This window comes from Abrus precatorius, unplaced genomic scaffold, assembly GCF_003935025.1.
Source record: "Abrus precatorius isolate BTA unplaced genomic scaffold, Abrus_2018 Scaffold10, whole genome shotgun sequence".
NCBI classification, from domain to species: domain Eukaryota; kingdom Viridiplantae; phylum Streptophyta; class Magnoliopsida; order Fabales; family Fabaceae; genus Abrus; species Abrus precatorius.
This window is the reverse complement of record NW_020874292.1, coordinates 27,740,097-27,762,861: the sequence shown is the minus strand read 5'-3', so window position 1 is coordinate 27,762,861 and position 22,765 is coordinate 27,740,097. Positions and strand designations below refer to the sequence as shown.

At 27.8% G+C, this 22,765-nt stretch overlaps 1 protein-coding gene across 1 annotated transcript; it reads left to right on the top strand.

Annotated features, from left to right (window-relative positions):
- Positions 1-15,267: 15,267 nt before the first annotated feature.
- Positions 15,268-20,815, top strand: LOC113852674 (homeobox protein SBH1). Its single transcript, XM_027483012.1, has 4 exons — positions 15,268-15,672; positions 16,059-16,308; positions 20,074-20,315; positions 20,612-20,815. The coding sequence occupies exons 1-4, from the start codon at positions 15,268-15,270 to the stop codon at positions 20,813-20,815; spliced, it is 1,101 nt and encodes a 366-aa protein (XP_027338813.1).
- The last annotated feature ends 1,950 nt before the right edge of the window (positions 20,816-22,765 follow it).

Below are 22,765 nucleotides of genomic sequence, written 5' to 3'. Positions count from 1 at the left end.
ATTTTAGTATGAAACCTTCAAATGAAAGTACATACATTCAAGTACTCGATTTATTTTAAGGGAACAATGTCTGAGGGGAGAAAACGTCTAAAAAATCTAAAAGCATAGAGTGGGTTAGAACAATCTTCATTTGGAGATCACGAAGCAAAAGAAACAAAAGGGAAAAAAGGAATAAACACACCCGTTTGGAATAGCAGCCCAACATGCTTTAACAGGACGCCTTTCGTCTTGTTATTGGTCCTTTTCCCCCCATAACTCCAAGAAACAAAGTTCATTTTATTTGAGTCTGAATATAAACGTTTGCTTTTTAATCAACCACAATCCGTTTACAAAGTGGGAAAGCCAATGATATCTAGTAGCATAAAAAGTAAATTTTAATGATAACAATGGGATGGTAATATCAATCAAATAATATAACCAAATTATGCTTCGACGTTGATGTCAATTGTCAAATTTAACTATTCAATGACTGACTGTACTGAGTTAACACCACCCATAAAAGCTGCGTGTCTCCTAAAGCCTCTTATGACACTGTTAGTAACCATCTTTTGGCTGTTCAAAAGTATATACTGTGTAATAATTATTGGTTGATTTGCCTAAAAAGAAAAGTTTAGTAAATGTCGTTTTCCTTGTGGAGCAAAGCAGAGTAATTTTGCCATACGCGCGCAGCCCCCGGACTAAATATTCAAGAATTTTCTACATAAACATGATACCAAATTTGATGATGCAAAAGTTAAATATATATTATATTTCAAGTTTAGTAAATGAGTATATTTATAAATTTTTTGTTTTAGATCTTTTAATTTTTGTTTGTTTTTAGTTTTAGACTTTCTTTTTATACAAGACTAATTAAAAAGTGTTGATATTTCGTAAAATCACGTCGGTAAAAAGGACAAAAACTAAGGAATTAAAAAATATAAAGACTAGAAACAAATTTAAAAATTTAAAAAGGCTAAAATTAAAAATTTATAAAAATATATTGATTAAAAAAACAATTGTATCAATAAATGATTACAGCTCCTGTCCGTGAAAATTGTACAGTATTTGATATGATAAATAATCATCTATTAGCTCAATAAGTTAGGATGTAATTTTATATTTTATCATATTAAATTCAATCTTATTTTAAAATTTATTTTATCACACTAAATATAATACATATAATCTGTTTTAGCGGAAAAGGTGTATAAATACTGATTTATATGAATCAACTAATAATTTATATCATCAAATATTACATGATTTTACTTTAAAAGAACATGAGTCAGAGATATATTAATTTTACATTATTTATTTTTCTTTTTTCTTTTTCTTTTTCCCCATTAATAATGATTCACACTTTCTTATCTGCTAAGTATCATATTAAGCCTATTTTTGGTTCGAACGAAATGAAAATAAGAGAAGAAAAGGAATGCAATCTGACGACTTCTCTCTTGTTTAGATGACAAAATAAAAGAAATTAACAATGGATTGCATGGGAAAGTTTCTTCGCATATAAGCAAAGAAAATGAAGGAAAGAAAGGCTGACATCGTAAAATTTAAACTCAGCCAGTGGTCTTTTCTTTAACCAAAAAAAGGATCCAACACCCCATAGAAGGAAGACAGACAGAGAGATATAAGCAAAATGCTGCGGACAGGAGCTGTTAGCCAGAGCAGAAGCCATATCCTCTTGACTATTCAGTGTGGATGAGAGGCTTTACGGATAACAAAAGAAATTTTCAGTGTGCATGGCTCTCTCTCTCTCTCTCTCTCTCTCTCTCTCTCTCTCTCTCTCTCTCTCTCTCTCTATATATATATATATATATATATATATATATATATATATATATTACTAAAAAAATTTATATTCGATTGAAACTGTTCATTTATCTTATATCTAATGATCAATAAAATAATAACTTATAACCTATGTAAATTAAATGAAACACTTAAATTGAATCTTAAAATTTTTAGACTTATACTAATATGAAATTATTCTTTTCTATATATATATACAAATTTATTTAAAAAATTTATAAAGTGTTGAGATAGTTTTGTTTAGTACAAATTTTGTCTAAAATAAATAATTTAAAGGTTTATATTAACAATAATAAAATATACTCACTAGTAGAAAAAAAAACTTTTTACATTGGTTAAAAGAGACTTTTTACATTAATTTTGTATCCGATGTAAATATAGGCGATGTAAAAAATTTAATATTTTTTATATATATTGTTAAAAATTAATATAAAAAGTGTCACTTTCTACATCGGTTGTTTATAATAACCGATGTAAAAAATGTTCATAATGTTTATTTTCTTCAATGGCATCAGTATTTATCTTCTATGAGAGTTTTAACATTTGTGTCAATATTATCAATATATTTTCTTAAGTTAAATTAAAATATATAAACATTAGTGTTTATGGTATTCTCGTCGTGTTCTTCAAGTTCTTTATGTTCATTGTGTTCATCGTGTTTGTTGTGTTCGTCGTGTTTATTGTATTCATCGTGTTTTATTATTGTTCATTTTTGTTTGAATCTGAAACATAAAAAAGATGCAATGCTCATCAAATCGTTTAATAAGTAAGAAGAAACAAATAAAATAAAAGAAATTAAAATAATTGATGTACCTAAAAACTTTTTGCATGTTCGTTATCTACTAGTTAACAAAATAAAAGTTTCAAAAACTTAAGAAAAATCTATATTTGAATCTCTAATTTATGCCATTTCACTGTTGTGTATCTAAAAATTTGAAATTTGAAATTATTTTATATCGGTTTCCAGAAAAAATTGATGTATAATATACATTTTACATTAATTGTAAAAATAACTGATGTAAAAAAGTTTGCATAAATTTAAAAAATGTCACTGCATTTTTTTTACATCGATTATAAAAATAATCGATGTAGGAAGTATTTTTCACATCGGTTCTTTTGACAACCGATATAGAAAAATTTGTAAAAAGTTTAAAAATATTATCACATCTTTTTCTGGTTCATTTCAAAAAAATTGATGTAAAATTCTATTATAAAAAGTGTATTTTGTACTAGTGACAATAACGTTTGTAAATTGATAGTATATATTAATGTTTTGCATTAATAAAATTATGTATTAGTATAATATGCCATATTGATAATACAAATTTTATGTGGATATACTAAATTTTTTGTTTGTAAATAAAAACTCAATAATAAAAGATGATTCAACAATTAATTCATTAATAAATGATAATTTTTTAATAGTAAATATAGTAATACATCAGTCTAATGTATTGTTTAACACATTTTTTATAATTGTTTTATTTTTTAGTTAAAGCGCTCATTTCATAAATTAATAACTTTTTAAAAGAAAATAGGGTTTGTCTATGCTACTCATGAGAAAATAATTTTATCATGGATGGATTAATAAAGTTTAGATATTATATTAGAAATTGAAATATTGACTGTGTTTTAAGCAAATTTGACGAGGAAATTAAACCACCGCACATCTTATTTTTATTTTGTAAATTGTCTCACAACATTTGACAATAATGCTTTAGATGGTTGGAATATCAAACCGTTCTGCATAAAAGAATGTAAAGCCAAATTTTTGTAGCATAGTGGAATGATAGCAAGGACGAAATCAAAAGAAGGTTCGCAGGTTGTGTCGTTAACTGTCATTTGATCACTATGGACTCGTAAAAACAATGTTATTTTCTGCAATGGTTTAATTCTCTTCTTAATTTATTTTTATTTGACAAAGTATACTATATAAAAATATGATAAAAGAAAAATAAAATGGACTATCATGAAAATAAAAATAAAAAAACAAAATAACAACAATATTGAGGTATTATAATTTTAATTGTGTGAAAAATAATTTTTTTCAAACAAAAAATAAAAGATAAAAATGTAATTAAAATATTGATAATTAACTTTTAAAAGTTAAACATTTATCTAGATCAATTTTAAAGAATTAACTTTTCAACATTACAAATTTTTTATTTTGTATTTATCGAAAAAATCTATAAATTTAGTAATTCACTAACAATTTTCTAAATAAAATATAAATTACTTTTATCAAACATAATTTACAACTTAATTTTTAAATATATATATATATATGTGTATATATATGTATATATATATATATATATATATATATATATATATATAATATGTGAAGGGACTAAAAAAAGTGTTACGTGATGGAAAAGAATTAAACTGAAATTTGTTATCAACATAACTCTCAAAAGATTACGGTAATTTATAACAGGTTATAAAAGATAATTTATTAAATTTAAACAATATAATTATAAATTAATATGATTAGGAAGATTGTTGTGAAAAGTAGTATTTAAAAGTTAAGTAAAAAATATTTTAGTGTTATATTTTTGGTTTTTTGAGAAATTACTTGATAATTTGTTTAATAATATAATTTATATGCAGTACTTTCAATATTTTTTATGTTTTTTAAATTAAAAAATTAGCTTTAAAAATAATATAGTCAATTAACAATGACCTTTATTATACTAGTTAGTAAAGTAAAATTTTAATTGAAGATTAATTCTTAAAAGGTTGTATTTATATAAAATTAGTAATTCATCATAATTATATATAGAAGCATAAGAAAAATTAATAAAAAAATTTAGCTTACAAGATAAAAGAATAAAATTACAAAATAAGTTATCACTTTTTTTAAAAAAAATAATTACTTTAACATTTAAAAATTTGTTTAATTTTTTCCTTGTAATATCTCATAATCAATAAAAAAAATATTTTTATTAAAATCTCAAATATCATATTTTCATAATAATGTGCTCAATGATAAACTTTTTATCTCTCTTTTTATCTCAAATATATATATATATATATATATAATTTTATTTTTATGATTATTTTTCGTATAAGAATTAAAATAAAATTACGTTATATAAGAACTATAATTAAAAAAATTATTAGATAAAGGAATTAATATATATATATATATAATAACAGTCTTATAACAGAAATTAATGTTAAAAAATATTAAAAATTTATTTAACAATCTATTTTATATAAAAACAAATAAAAAAAGTATGTAACATAAACTAAAATGGTATTTATTTATTTTTAAACATGTTAATGCGCCTCTTTGTTGTCTACAAGTTTTTTAAAACTTGGGAGACTTTGTATATAGATTTAGGTAACTTTAATACGATATTTTATTATTACTTTAATGTGCTGGTAACAAATACACTCCCCCGTAAAGACACTTAAGTAAAACAACCAAACCTGTGCTGTAAAATAACCTAATTACACTGTATTTTAATGTTGCACCATTAGTCTAAATTGATCTGATTCAATATCTTCAACATTTAAAAGTTGATCCGTATTTTAGGGCCGTACACTGTATTATGTAAAACTTCTTTATTGTATGTTGGAGACTAAACCAAATATCTTCAATTTTATTTTCTCTTGGCGAATTTTTGTTCAAATGTATCATTGTACTATTATAAGATTCTTTTTAGTAGATAAGACTTTTATAATTACCAAACCTTCGAATAATTATACATATTTTTTTTCATTTAAAGAAGCTCAAAATTTTAGGATTCATCGTAGATAATCGAATAGAATATTGCGACGTTAATTCGCATGTTTGCCTACTTTTATCCTTTTATATCTTGGGTTAGATTTTTCCTCAAGATTACAACTTAAATTATAGAAAAAAAATATTAATGTTGTTATTTAAATGTGTTAAGTAATTTAAATTAAGAGATTTTTTTGAGATAATTTTTATTTTTTTAAATTATTAATCAATGTAAATTCAAAATTAACTACTTCAAACAAATTTATATGTATACAATTTTATTATAAAAAATTGATCAAATATTTATTCAAATAAAAGAACTTAAATATTAGTTGTATAGTTGAGTTAATTAAAAAGAATTATTTTTTGATGTCAATCATGAACTGTCCACAGACGTGACTTAAAGTGAGAAATGGAGAAAAATAAGAAAAAAAAGAAAAAATAAAAGGAAACCTATGCTAGGGTTGCTGTCCCTCCTATATGCCTATGTCCCCACCATCACACATCGCAGCAGTGACGTTTCTCAACTTTTTTGCATTACTTTTTCTTACTTGTGACGGATTCGCGTACTGTGACTATCCCCTCTTCCCATCCCTCCCCAACCCTAAACCCTAACCAGTAACCAACTAATGCCCCCTTTGCCAACCCTACATGTTTTCACTAATTCTACCTGTTTTAGCTTCACTAATCTCATGCTTCTGTTCTTTTTATTTTCTTCTTTTTTATCTCCCTCTAGTTATCAACAAATTTTACGTGAGGTAGAATGCAAAAACAAAGAAATCGAAAAAGATATGTCGAAGAGAATAAAAGAAATTAACAGGGATGTCGATCCCCAGCTATTTTTCTTTAAATCAATTAATTAAGAAAATGGAGTGAAAAGATTTACATGCATGTTACACCATTGTAACATAACAAAAGATATCAAAAGTAATAAAAATATTTAGAAAACAGTGATAAAAGTTAACCTTGTTGATAAAAATCAAAGCAATAGTTTACCCTTATTAATAAGTATATTTAAATAAGAAGTGTAATTAAATGTGTAGTTGTAAAAATGATTGTACTAAAGCATAAAAAAATTGATGTGAATTTTGAATAAAGTATCTTTAAACAGGGTTGTTAGTCGTTATCACATAATAGTATTTGACAATTGTGAGACTAACTGCGTCTTTGATAATAAATGAAAGAATTGATGATCAATTGTGTACGAAATAAATCTGTCAGGAGATTTAGGACCCACTGATTGGATTGATCGTCAAGAAGGCTCATCTGTGTTATGGCAAACTATTTGTCTCCACTTTCAACCCAGTTGGGTGCCCCCTTTCCTTCTCTCCCGGGCACCATGGATCTCTCAACTCCAAGACAACATAAATCTTTTCAAATTTTAATAAAGATATATTAAATGATAAACACAGAGAATCCAGATTCCTTTCCAGGCTCTCTTTCTCTCCCCTTCATTTGCGTTCAAATGGGACACTTTGCCTAAATCATCAATCCCCTTTTCAACCTACCTAGTAAAACAATATGAAAATCGTGCAGATTCATGATGAAGACCACTTCACGCGTGTAATTATTATTATTTATTAATATCACTAATGAACATCATGGTAAATTTACCTCACCCCCAAATAGATTTTTTTGTGCGTGTGTGCGCGCGCTCTGTTTTCAATATACATATATAAACATAGACGGAATTAAAACCTATTTCTTTTTAATGCTTTATTTTTTAAGTTAAATGTTGACTATTTAGAGATGCAAAACTTTTTTTTTTAATAGACAATAGCATTTTCATTTGTTTTTTTAGTTATTAACATTAAATATACGTCCGTTCAATTGACTATGGAGACAATAAAGTATTTATTTGTTAATAATAATGTTTCATTGAAGAAAATGAAACACAAAATAGAAGATTAAGAGCGTGTTGAATTTTATAAGTTAGTTTTGAGAGTAAATTGGGCCAAATTTTATAATGTTTAATTTTATACAAAAGTTTATACAAGATATCCAATCTTAGACATGACTTCGCATTTGATTAATTATTCTAAAAAAAAGTTTGAATATCTACGTCTAAATATAAAAAGGCATAAAAGAAAAAAAAGTGATGATACTGTTTGAATATTTATGGTTGAATAGATAAATATAAAAAAATATACAACATTTGGTTGAATTCCAAGCCTTTGACTAGTAAAATTTTTCACAATATTTATAGCTGAATATTTCTTGTTTTCATATAATATATATATATAATTTTTGTAAGTATCTACTTAAATTTTATTATATTACTCGTGCAAGGAATGCATGCAAAATAACAACAATAATAAAATAAGCTACTAGCATTTTCCTAAATCAACGAAAAAGCAAAATTATTGCAACATAACTAATACAAGTAAAATTTGTTATACTTCTATTTATTTATTTTTAATATTAAGTGAAATAATGTGACACAATTATTAACGAAGAGTGAATTGAAAATATATATTTAAGATCAGTATAAAATTTCATTTAACGATATAAAAATATTAAAAATAAATTATTAATATTTCTTTTTAATGATTTTTATCAAAAGTATACCTGTGCATAACTATAAACTTTCAATTAAATAGGTTCGTTTATTAAGCGTCGATGTCCATAAAAGCAAATTGGAATTTGATTATTGTGGTTTAAACATTACGCAAATTTTTTTAATGGAGACAATATTATTCCAACGAACAACCTATTAAATTTGTAGTGTAGACATCAAATTATTGGTTGTGTTAAGCTTAATGTGAGTTTAAGTAATGTAGATGCCGATTCAAACATGCACGAATAGATATCACAATAAATGATCAAGCTCTCTTAATTATAGTGTAACAGTAAAATTAGGCATAACATTAATATTTGCTTTAATGATTTTTGTCAAAAGTATAGTTAGGTGTGCATAACTATCAACTTTCATTTAGACAAGGTCACGTATTGAATATTGATGTCTATAAAAGCAAGTTAAGATTTTATTTATGTGGTTTAGACATATTAAAGTATGTTTTTATTAAGAGATGATATTATTAATTAACAGCACGATTGGATTTGTGGTAAATAGAAAAAAAAATTATATAGTCCAAAATAACGTATTTCGACAGATTATGTTATATTATATATTTTATAATTAATTAAAAAATATTAAGATATGACACAATCAGAATGAATAAAATTACATAGCTCTAAACTATTCCAATAATTATTTATGGAACAGACATCAAATGCACGTACAGACACTCCTCTTAATTACGTTGAGCTAAATGTGAGTTCAAGTAACATAAATTCTGATTTAATTACTTAAAGATCACAGGAAATTATTAAGTTTTTTCTTGGAATATTTATCATAAGAAAGCATTTAAAGTGTTATATTTCAATCATGAGTTTGTTTAAAGTGATTTGAAATAACATATAAAACTAATTTTAGTCGAAAATAATTTTATTTTTGGTAGAGGAAATCGAAAATAACTTTAAATGCAATAATGTGTTTTGTACACATTTAAATAAAAAAGCCTAATAATATTTTGTGCGAATTAACATATTGAAAAAAATTCCCGTAATTGTAGGTTTTGGTGGAGCCACTGAATTTTTGTAGGTCGGTCTGTTTTCGGATCGGAAGGGGACCCTCTTCCTTTCTGTGTAATAAATTTACGCTTCATTTTGTCTACCGCTTCTTCTTTAAATATTTCAGAGATTATTTTTTTTAGAGAAAAAAAGGAAATAATATGTTTTTCATTTTGAATTAAAATTATATATTATTTATAATAATAAATACACAATATATTATATTTATATTTTTTATTTTTAAAATATAGTAATGTTAAATAAATTTATTAAAATACAAATTTTGTCTTCCTTTTTTTTTCAAATAACCCCTTAGGTAAACGATAGAAAAATAAAAGAAAAAGAAGGTAATGCAAAAGTGACAATAGATGGGTATTAAGCATTTTACGTTTAAATAATGCAAAATATGAGCGGCTAAGGCTTCTTCTTAAGCTAGCGATCAGTTAGCGGAAAAAGCCTCGTTGGAAACAAAAGTTCACTCCTTTACAGTTATTTTTCCTACACTAATTTTTGTATTTATTATTATCCAATGACTTGATGACTTCAAAAAATTGAGCGCAGGGAATGCATATACAAATATAAAGACCTTCTGAGGCATTTTTGGGTAATAAAAAAGTGGTTCACTAATCAGATTTGCCAATAGAGTGATAACTGATCAGAGAGATGACGAAACCTTATTGCATGTTTTACGTGATTGCAGTAAAGGTTAGTGCAGGGATGCTATGCTTTCTTTGATCCTGACATATTTGCTCATTCAGTTGCGAATGATTAATCTTTGAAGACGCTTCAGCGAAGGAACTAAGGTCACACTACTGTACCGCCACTTATGTGACGTAACATAGAATGTAGTAGTCATTAATAATTAAATATAATTTTCACACCGTATTAGTCTAATTTATAAGAAATTTAATCAACTTAAAGTTTGTATTAATAAAGATGAACCGTAATGTATAACTTGTCAAATCATCTATTAATAATTACCTAAATATTTAAATAATTACTCTATATATTAATAAAAGCTTAAACACGATTGAGTTCGTAATTAAAACATATTAGATGACTAAATTTGAGTCGCGTGAGTCGAGTAATGGTACCCCTTGCGTATTTATAACGTGATGTATGTCCCAAGTTTATTATCAATGCATGTGTGTTTTATTATTACTAACCTGCACGGCGTGATCTTGTACCATTCAAAAGCGACTTTTGATGGATTAACCGCAAATTAAACATGCATTAAGGGTCTATTTACTTTGTATTTTTTACTCGATTTATATTAAAGTGATATTATTATTATTATTATTATTATTATTTACTGTGCTACATTTATCTTTTTATTAACTTTTGTCAGAATACTATTAGATCTTACGAGCTAATTAATTAAAGAATTTTATTAATTTCAATTTTTATGACTAATTTTAAATATTTTCAAATAAAAAATTTATATAAAAAATATAGTTATTATATTAAAGTTATAAAAATATAATAAATATTTTTTAATAAAATTTTATTATAATTAACTACTTATAATTAATAAAACTCTTAATTAAAAAGCGAGTAACTTACCATAAACAATTTTTTTATCATTTATCCTATTTTCAATTTTTTCCTTTAACATTTTAAACTCTATAAAATTAACCCAACTCTCTAAAATTAAATTTACAAAAAGTAACATCAATAAAATAATTTATAAAATACAGATAAATAAAAATACTTTCTACCGTACTCATAAATTTAAAAAAATTAAAATTAACAGTTATCATTTTTTAAATATTTTAAAAATTAAATAATATAAATATGAATTAATTATAACTTTAAACACGATAAAAATTACCATAAATAAATAGCACCGTATCCCAATTTAGCATCCTTTCATCCGCTTGGCTTCTATCCGACCATAAAAAACTCGTCCTTTAAATCGAAACATTATCCCCATTCCCGCCCTTTCAAGAACCCATCACGTAATCATACAATCATCTAATCCCCGCTTAACACTGTTATAAAATGCCTTTTAGTATTATTATTTAATTAACATTATAATTTTATTTAATAATATACAATAACATTAAGTGTAATATTTTAATTAAATAAATATTACAATAAACACATAAATAACAATATATATTTTTGTCCATAAAAAATATCTATTATAAATACTATATATTTTTTTTTACTATTGGCCACAATATCTTCTAGAAAAGCAAGTGTTTTTATCTCAAAACTGTAAAAATAAAAAATGTAAACTCTATTAAATTATGGGAGAATAACAATGGTATATATATAGTCAGTCTTTGAGGCTTAAAAAATGAGTTTATATAATAACATTTACCCTTTTACATAAATAATAGTTAATAGAAGAAAATCTAAGATCTATTATATTCGGTAATATATCTATCAGTTCCCCGTATATTGATCCATCTGCACTAGTTTTACACATGGTCCGTGTTAAACACCATCTTTAAAAATATTACATGAGAAAAGTCAGTTTGTTAAAATTTGTTATTTATGAAAGTGATTTTTATTAGCTAAACAGTATTTATCATGTCAAAACTACCTTTTAGTCTCTGACGAGGGGGTTAAAAAGACCATTGTATTTATTAATTATAAATGTAATTTTAAAAAAATATTAATAATAGATATTTAAAACATAAAATAATATATTTTTAAAAACTGAAATACATTTAAGTCATATTTTAACTTCACAATTTGGATCCTATAATATATTAAAAAAGCTATATATAATATCAATCATAAATTTTTGTATTAATTATAAAATATGAATTATAAAAATGCAAAACAAATGAGTGTTATTATTATGACTTTTTTTATATGGTATTTAAAAATAATCTATACTGAAACATGGAATTTTAGAAAATTTTAAAAAAATATAAATTAAAAATCATCAAAAAATATAATTTTAAAAAATATCAATAATTTTCTTAAAATAATTTATTAATTTATTACAATTCAAAAATTTTCAACGGTCAAAATTATGCTTTCAAATGCAAATAATTATTTTCCTTATTTTTTTTCCAGCAGACATTTTCAGAGTACAGTTTAACGATTCCAATTTATAGCTTATATTTAATTTAATATATTTTTTTCCCAGTTAATTAAGGACCTAAAATTTTACATGACAAATCAAACTCACATGCTTTTAATATATTGTAATTAATGTTTTACTATATCTACCTCAAGAAAAAATTATTACTTTTTATAAAATAAATATGAATTAAAAATGTGTTTTATTATCTTTAAAATTTAAAACATATTTAATAATTTTATTTAATAATTACAGAAAATTATATGATTTAGAAATATTCTTTTAGTGAACACATCACAAAATTACTTTTTTGTTCATTAACTACTTTTATTTGAGTAATTTAGAAAATTTAAATTCATATTCGAAATTTTGTTAAAAACATGCATGTTTAAAAAAAAGAATCACTATCAATATGCAAGAATAATATTATTCTCAAGACATTTGTTCATATAAGTTATTTCTAGAGATAATAATAAAAAACAATATTATTTCTAGAGAATTTTTATTTTATTTTTATAAAAAAGGAGTAACAACAACGATATATGTGACAATTTAAAACTTTCCTATTTTTATTTTAAAATGATTGAAAGAATCCCTTGCAATGTTGAAAAAACATTATAAATTTTTATTAATGTTAAAAAATGAAAATTACAAATATACCAGAGTTAAAGTTGTTATGATTTGAAACTATAACATTTTAAATTTATAATTTTTGTAAACATTTTTAGGCCATGTAAGGGAAGGAACTGTACAAATTTTTAATTGACTTAATTGAGTTGCACGTCTGAATTGTATAGTATCAAAGATTATAATGTTATGTAAGGGATTAACTGTTAAAAAATGATACTTATACATTAAAAATTAACTATTTTATGTCAAATTTTAAGATGGTGAAACAATAACTGTGCATTTTGAAATTTTTTTTTAAAAAATAAACATGTAAAGCAAGTCAAAAACATTTGAAAAGTAAATATCAACTTTCTTATTAAAAAAACGTATGCTATTGCGTAAGGATTAATGGGAGTGTGTATTGGAGTACAAGATTCTAATTTCATACGAACTTTATTATTTAATAACATTTTTAATTAAAGGTTATATATCACTGTTTCGGTGGAGAATAGAGAGATTTAAGAGTGGCTACAATTAGAATATTAGAATAAAAAGATACAAAAATAGGTGGAGACTGGAGAGACAGAAAACTGAGCAGCGGAGCAGCCTGAAGTGGTCATATTCATTCACGGCGAGATGTACTGTGGAGATTCCTAGACATAGCCACAGCCAGTAGCTGCCACGCTGCATTTGTGATATCATAATCACTGATGCTCAAATAGTTTCAAGAACTACGCGTACGTTCAAGTCTCAATATACGTACAATACCCTACAATTACATTGACGGGCTTATATACACATACACTTTTGTGTGGAAGTAAATAATTATTACTCACTAGATATTTATAATTTCAATAATACTTAATGGCTTAGTCTATACATGTTTCGAACTAGCTAGTTTGATTTTAAACAATGATGCTTTTGAAAAAACACTAGGGTTAGTAAATGCATTTGATAAAATAAATTTGAGGTGCACTTTGAGGTTAAAAAACCAAAAAATTTGGAGTATAAGCGGGGGAGGGGGACAATGGGAAGCGACAAAGAGTCCGTAACCTGATGGAGCTGCTTTCACTACGGTATTTTACGGGAAGTGATGCCACTCTAGGCCTTTATTGTGGATGAGTGATATATAGAAACCTATGGTGCTTGAAATAGAGAAAAGAGTTTGAGAGGAAGAGACATTCGGACTGTCCCACAAACTTTACCAGCTTTATTTACTTAACTGCAGACGCGCTTTTTCTCTGGTAAATAATCTCGGATTAGATCGTGCTACCAAGCATACGAGAAACACAGACACAACCATCATCATGTCATATATATATATATATATATATATATATATAGCACACATGCACGAATATAAATAAAATATTCTGTATTCCAGTTTCTCATCAACCACTCATGCTGTTAATAAACCACAAAAAATTTCTATTTTAGAGCTAAAAAATCAACAAGAACCATGGATTTCCGCAACTAGATTGGGGGCGGGGGGTGTCTCATAAATTAAAATCCTTAATGTGTGGTTAAATATATTAAAATAAGAATTAAAAGTTGTTTGTGGGACTAGAGAATTTTATTGGACTCAAGAAGGAGTGTGGTGAGAAGAGGACAAACAAGGTAAGAATATTAAATGAGTGGAGGGATTGCCATCAAAGAATGGAGAGAGAGAAGGGTTGATTCCGTGCCCCATAAACCTATCTATCTCTTCTCCATCCATCGTCAGTAGTAGGTAACTTGTTTTCTCTTCCTCGATTTGATCGTTCCTTCTTCTCTATCTATCTCTTCCTAAACAAAAATAAACTTGGTTTCTTTCTCTCTCTCTTTCTCTACTGTTTTTTATGCCAGGAATGGCAGCGTATCAGTGGCAGTGCAGGAAAAGAGAGGGAGAGTTTTCATTGGGAAGGTAAAAGCCTTTGTTTGCAGCAGTGCCTTACATGAACCCCCGCCCCTCTCTTCTTCGGTAACTCAAGTTTGTATTGTTCTCTCTGTGTGCCCCGCGTGCGCTCTGCTGTGTCTTTCTCCCTTCCTTTCTCACTCCTCAGTCTCATAAGTGTAACCGTGTAACCACTAGAAGCATAGAGAGAGGTATAGGGAGAGAGAGAGTAATTCGTTCCACTCACTCATTAATGCTCAAATGGGAGGAAAGAAAGATTAACACCCATTTTCCAAAGGAAATCTGTGCAGGCTTTACCATAAAAGCCAAGTGGGAAAACCTCTACACTACTTACTTCATGTAACTGACGGCCACCACTATCACTATTTAGGATTTTGCTGTAAAAAGCCTGAAACAGTGTTACTTTTGCCATAAAACCCGGGAGAGCCCTGAAAGACAAAACATCTTCAGAGTAAGCAGACTTCATAGAATAGAGAGAGAAAATAATAAGGGAAGGAAGGGTTTTTGTTGTTGTTACTATAAGGCTGGTGAACTGTAGTGAGATACAGAAGAGTTCGTAGGCAAAAAGGATAAGACAGGGAGGGAATGCGTGTGTGTGTATGTTGACAAGTTAATGTGCAAGCCATGGAGGGTAGTTCTAATGCCACTTCTTATTTGATGGCTTTTGGAGAAAACAGTGGTGGGTTATGTCCAATGACGATGATGCCTTTAGTGACTTCTCATCATGGCGCTCATCATCCAATACATCCTAATAATAATTCTAATACTAATGCAAACACAAACTGTCTCTTCCTTCCCAACTGCAGTAACAGTGGAAGCCCTTCTATCATGCTAGACAATAACCACAACACCACCAATAACAACAGCAACAACGCTGGGTTAGGGTACTATTTCATGGAGAGTGACCACCACCACCACCACAACAACAATGGAAGCTCATCTTCCTCTTCTTCTTCAGCTATCAAGGCTAAGATCATGGCCCATCCTCACTATCACCGTCTCTTGGCAGCATACGTCAATTGTCAAAAGGTTAGAAAAAGAAGAAAAAGCTTAATTTTAACTCATCTTGTGTGATATATACCCATTAGCCGAACACCCCCTCTTTCTGTGGAAAAAAGCAGACAGATTTGGACTCTGTCGTTGAAAACGATCGATGCTTAATTAATTTCTGCACACTCCCTTTCTTTGGCAAGTTCGGATCTGAGTTGTGTGGCATTTGTACTGTGAACTGTGGACTTGTTTTTTTGTTTCTTTCTATTTGAAACTATGTTGATAAATTATGTTCCATCGTAAGAAAGAGAGTGGGACGAAGAAGTCAAAACCCTTTAAAGCAGAAATGATAAAGACAGTTTGCCTTCATGACAATTATATCATGTTTTCTTATAATACATAGTTTGTGTACACCTTGCTTGCAGGTTGGAGCACCACCTGAAGTAGTGGCAAGGTTAGAAGAAGCATGTGCTTCTGCAGTGACGATGGCAGGTGAAGCAGCTGGATCAAGCTGCATAGGTGAAGATCCAGCTTTGGATCAGTTCATGGAGGCTTATTGCGAGATGCTGACCAAGTACGAGCAAGAACTCTCCAAACCCTTAAAGGAAGCCATGCTCTTCCTTCAAAGGATTGAGTGCCAGTTCAAAAATCTCACAATTTCTTCTTCTGACATTGGTGATGACTCTCTTTCCCTTTTTCGCGCTCTCTCTCTGCTATTTTCTGAAGATATTCTTTAGATTTTTATCTTCATACTATTAATCTTGATAGCTCGGTATTTGATGTTTGATTAATTGACTACCCATGCATGTCTGTTTCCAGGAAGTAGGTTTTGTTAGAATTGGAAAGTGCTTAAAGTTGATGATGCACCACTACTTTTTCTTTTGAACTTTAAAATCCTTTATTAATCATTGGGTTATCTTTTTGAATGAATATTTTATTTTGCTAACAAGAGTTTCAAATACTAGCAACGGTGCCCTTGTTCAAAGCGTGGCTTTGTCTGTCAAAGTGTGGATGGTGATGTTGTACATATCTGTATTTCTTCTCGGTGTTAGTGCATTGAATGAACTGTTTTGGTATCCTATTAATTCGTCATTTCGTGTGTGCCTGATATTGACATATATTCAGCTGGTATTTTTGGGGAATATATTACTTCAATTAAATAGCTGGTCTATGTATTTCTCCATTTGATGTTCACAGCGATTCTCAGGGTTTCGCTGCTTTTGCTTCCTTTACATAATTGTTAAATGGATCCAAAGATAGATGAACAGCTGAAGGCAGCTCGTTGGTGAACTTAGGTGTTGTAAATGACCTAGGGATTAGGGTTTCTTCTGCAGTGGTAATCGCGGGGTAGGAAGTTACTTAGATAACCTCTCCTATTGGAAATACAGTATGCAGACGAAAAGTTGGCTGAGAAGAGCTGAAGTTCTTTGGGGACAAGTGCGACCGTTTTGAAGGAAATAAACAAGTTTCAAGAGTGAATTGAAAAGCTAAAACATACGAATTCTTTTATTAAGTAAAATTCTCACTAAAATTATTCCTTCCTTTTCTTTTTATCTGATTATTTTGAAAATAAATTCTTTTAAAACTCTAAGACAACAACTGTAATCTTTTCAATTACACCTTGTCTTCACCTAATTCTTAGATATTGTATATTGTAACTACAATTGAATGAGAAATTATAGTCATATAAAGTTCAAAAAAATTTTAACAGACAAATGCTAAAGTGTCATTATTTATTGAAAAGGAAAAGGTGAAAACTAACAATACTGATAAAAGAAATAAATGTAAATTTTTTTATTAAAAAGTTTTATTAATACACTTTTATCATAATTTTCAATGAACCTAGTGATTTTGATCAGAAAATTTCTATTAGCAAGAACCATTTTCATACAAACGAGAAGATTGCATTTCTTAATTAATGTTGTTTTTTTGTACAGGTCGCACTGATATAAAGATTAAAAAAATATTGGAAATTACATTAGAAGTGCCTTGAAAATCATCATAAAAGTGTATTGATGAAATTTTTTACCTATGCTCCGAGGATATGGTTAACATTTACCTTTTTGTAACACATAAAAAGGAACTTAGGGGTAGCAAAGGTGATTTGTATTCTCTTCATTAATATTTTGATCAACGGATCAATAAATGAATTTGTATAATAATTTATTTCAGTCAAGTCTAAATACTGATATAGTTTGGTGGAAGATGTCAAAAAGAAGTTTTTAGAAGTTTCAACCGTTTATTAATTGTGTTTAATTTTTTATTCAATATTTAATTTTATTAGTAGAATAATTACGTAGAGAATGTATAGGAGGGTAAAACAAACTTTTTACTACGACATTTTTCTCAATTTTGAATGGTGAGTGATAAGATAGAAAAATGTGAGACTGATGTAGAAGATTTTCTCGTCTGAATAGAAGTAAAGTGAGGTGGAAGAAAAAAATCAGTTAATGACAAATATAACCTTTATCATACTTTCTTATAATGTAAGGATATAAGTGTCTGATCTAAATTATATCTTTACATGAAGCTGTTATATTAATTGAGAGAGATGACAATCAATTTGTATTTTCATTTAAAAGTGTTTTTTGCACGACAATAGGTCCTTGTGGTACAAGAGCCTTTTATGACTGATTGGTGCTTAGCAATATTTTGACCCTCCCTGTTCCTAAATGTTTTTAATTAGAACTTGAATCTGAGCACATCATGAAGTGTTATATGTGCATTGTTTTCACTTCCTAAAGCGTTCTTTCTTAGAGGATTTTTTTTAGTTTTAAAGAGTTTGTTTCCTCAAGGTTATGTGTTCACCACTCTCTCTGTAATTAGACTAATGCAATATTTGTGCAATTTCAAAGTCTAACCTTGCCTATTGTCATTTTTCTGCATGCGTTTGCCTCTGCAAATGCAGATGCATTTGTCATACCTGTTATTAGAATTATGTTCTTGAAATTTACAATTGAATGCGACAACCATCAATATGAGTCAAACTTTGCTGCTGTTACGCTAATGACTATTAATAAAGATGAATGGAATATGATTCGATATTTCCCTGGATATAAACATGAGTTTTAGTGAATCACTGTTCTCCAGCTTCCAAATATGCATGAACCAAGCGACGTGGTTTCACTATTTGATGTGAAGTTTACAAGGTTATATTCGAGGAGAGAAACCATTTTAATGGTGCCGAAATCTTTATGTTTTTGTTCCCTTATTCTAGCTTCATATGGTTTTTCAGTTAAATGGAAGTTTCCTTGTATCTATTGCGTAGGTATTGGTATTTGCTTTCTTGCTCTTAAAATTCGTCCAAAACATATATTTATCAACAAAACAGATTGTTAATAGTGGAGTATATCTCCCTTAGTATTTCCTTTTCTCTACTTATTCATCATCTATTTATGTATTTAATGGAAATAAATCACTTTAATGAATCTGTATAATGTAGATGTTTTCAATTGCTGTTTAAACGTTACAACCCCGTAATGACAATCATTTTTCTACTGCTTTGGTTGTATTAAGATTATTAGTGTGATTTCAAATAATTAAGTAATTCACTATATCTGGGAAGTCCTATATTATGGGTGAACCAATGTTGTAATTACCTTTTGTCTTCGCTACTACAATAGATTCCCTCTGGTTTTAATCTCTGCATTGGAAGAAGCATGCCTAGCCTTGACTAGGGTCTGTGTATTGATAAAGTAGTCATTCATAAGTTATAGTGAAGTATACGTTCACGTGGAGTATACTTTTTTGTTCTTAACTTTGTCGGGTCTGAAGCAAAAAGGGAGCATCCAATATCCAAGTGTTTAGGTGCATGGAGCCTTGGGAATAAGGTTTCGCATTGGCTCTTTATCCTATGCACCAGTTTAAGTGCTAACTTTCAATGGGATGAATCAATTATTTCCTAATGATTGCAAGTTGTACTTGTAGTTATCCTTTATTTTGACGTACCATTTTAAATTCTCCTAAAGTGTACTCCAGTAATGATCTTCTTAATTATTCAACGAAGAAACCAAGTGCATGCATAAATATTTCTATTTCTATTTTCTCTTTAAAATATTTAGAGGATTATTAAGATATAATATTAATTTAATCACTTATCTGAGGTTCTGTCAAAAATTTTCTATTGCATAAATATTATAGTGACTTGGCATGTAAACTTGACGTAATCCCCACTTTCAAATAGTTGAAATAGTAGCGATAGTTAATGGTTTGATAATGGCATGCTACAGCAGTTGTTTTCTGTATTGATTTATTTGATAGCGGTAAAATACTTGATAGAGAAAATAGAAACAGTGACGTGTATGTGCATTTTTACTTACCATGATATATTAATGATATTCTAACTATGTTGAATAAAGGATGTTCGAATTTCTCAGATATCTAAATAATCCTTTAAGTTAATATTCTTATCATAATTGAATTGATTCATGTGATGATCAGCTTGCAATGACGGTGCTGATAGGAATGGATCATCTGAAGACGATGTTGATCTACACAACATCATAGATCCACAGGCAGAGGACAGGGAATTAAAGGGTCAGCTTTTGCGCAAGTATAGCGGATACTTGGGTAGTCTGAAGCAGGAATTCATGAAGAAGAGGAAAAAGGGAAAGCTACCTAAAGAGGCAAGGCAACAATTATTAGAATGGTGGAGCAGACATTACAAATGGCCTTACCCATCTGTATGTTAATCTAGTACTCAATCCTTTCTTAGTGTCTTCGCCAAATCACTAATTAAATTTGAAAAATTTTAACATCAAATTTTATAGTTTAGATTTAATAATTAATAATAGTAAGCTTTTTTTTAATAAAATTTTACTATAAATAATTGTTTAAATAGTCTTTTAAGAATAAATGTTAACAAAATTATATTAGTAGATTACTTTTATAATAATTAAAATAATTGTAAATACTCTCCCCCTCCAATAAATAGGAGAACAATTTTCTTAGTTTATATGGTATTTTTATTCAATAACAGGAATCGCAGAAGCTTGCTCTTGCAGAGTCGACAGGTTTGGATCAGAAGCAAATTAACAACTGGTTTATTAATCAAAGGAAACGGCACTGGAAGCCTTCAGAGGACATGCAGTTTGTGGTGGTGGATCCAAGCCATCCACACTATTACATGGACAATGTTCTGGGCAATCCCTTTCCCATAGATCTCTCCAACCCCATGCTCTAGAAAAATGCTATTTTGTGGCTCTGATAGATTGTTTCTGTGTTCATGTCCATTGCAAGGCATTCTGTAACTTCAAATCTTATGATTATCATATATAATTAAGCATTCTAAGTGATCCTAGAATGCTATACTATATAAGTAGTATGCAGGTGTATACTGCAAGCCTCTTAGCCGGTCCTTATGTGGATTATCTAGTGAAACTTTGAAAGATAATATTTTATTATGTCATAAATAAATAAAAATTGTTAAATTTTTAAGGTATTCATACTTTACTTTTTAATTTATTATTTCTTTACGCAGCATAAATTTTCATGCAAAGATATCTACCCATGTAAAGTTCTTGAAAATTATATTCTTGAGCAGAGCAATCAATTTCTTCTGAGAGAACTGGATAGAAAATGCAGTCCATTAGTTCAAGATACAAAAAAATTCTCTAAATTAACAAGTAATTGATATTTTGGTATATTTCGCAGTAATTTCAGTTACCTAAATACATGATCCTAAATATTAATTGTATGGACTTGCAAGTATTAAGTATATAACAATGTTATACCCACCTTTAATATGTATCATTTATTCTGATAGATATTAGTTATACCCACTTGGATGTTTATATTTATACTTCGACTTATTGAAGCCCAAAAATCGAAGCAGAATGAATTAGGGTTTTGACAAGATATATCAGAAGTATAGCACCGGCAATGAAATATTACCAGATTTTAAAAATAGAAAATATTAGCTTCCAACTCTTAAGGAAATTTTAATAACAAGATTTTATTAAATAAAATAATATTTATTATATTTTTATAACTTTAATATAATAAATATTTTTCAATTAAAAAAAAACTATTTTTAAATATAACTGAAGTTGACAAAATGCATAAAAATTAAATATCATTTTCACCAGTACAAAATAAGTATCAAATCTTTTTCTTAGTATAATAAATATTTTTGTTTCATTTTTTCTGTAATATCTTTAAAATTCTTGTTTAACATGATTAATATCCTTAAACAATTGTTAGTAAGACTTAAATTTCATTTAAGAATGTTGGAATATTAAGTACGTATTGTTAAAGCATGATATAAATAATAATTTATAAAAAATTAAGAATTTAATATATTAAAAAATTAAAAATATAAAAATTTCTATTATATTTTGAGTCTTTAATAGTTTTTCTGCAATTTGGTTTGCTAGTTTTTAATAGGAGAAGAAGATGCCAGTTTGGTTTCAAATTAATCCATTTTACAATATGGAGCTCATGTTCAAGGTAAAATTTTTCAATATTTACTGTGCCTCTATAAGTTTGAACCAAATAGCTTTTAACACTGTCCTCCCCAAATTAGAACTGTGGATTTTAGCTTTTAACACTGTCCTCCCCAAATTAGAACTGTGGATTTTTCCTCAATCTCATGGTTTCTCAGAAGAAGCCAAATGATTTTCCTGCATATATAATTAGTGAGTAATTAAATTTTTTAAAAATTATTTTCTTATGAAAATTACTTTTGAAATAAAAAGATTATTTTCTCTCGCTTTCATTTGAATTTAAGGGTGATTATCAGGTAAATATATTTGTACGGAAAATTTACTTACCAAATAGTGATTAAAAGCATGCTATGTTTTTCTTAATTCAAACAAATTTAGAAATAGATTATATAACAATTGGTTTATCATAAACAATTTGAAACTAATTTTGAAATTTACCAATTTGAAACCTCGCCTAAACCCCAAATCTGCACATCATTGATTAGTAGCCGAGTAGGTCCTAAATGTTAACCCAAGCATATAAATCAACAAAATGAAGTTGAAAAAATATGTTGGGCTCAAAAATCTAATTCCAATATGAGCAAAATTGAGTTGTCCACATCAAAAGGAAAAGCCCGTTTTTAACCTAAGCCCAGAGAAGCCCATTAGCCATAAGTGCCTTTTGTAAACGGTTGATGAGCTCGCGAGCA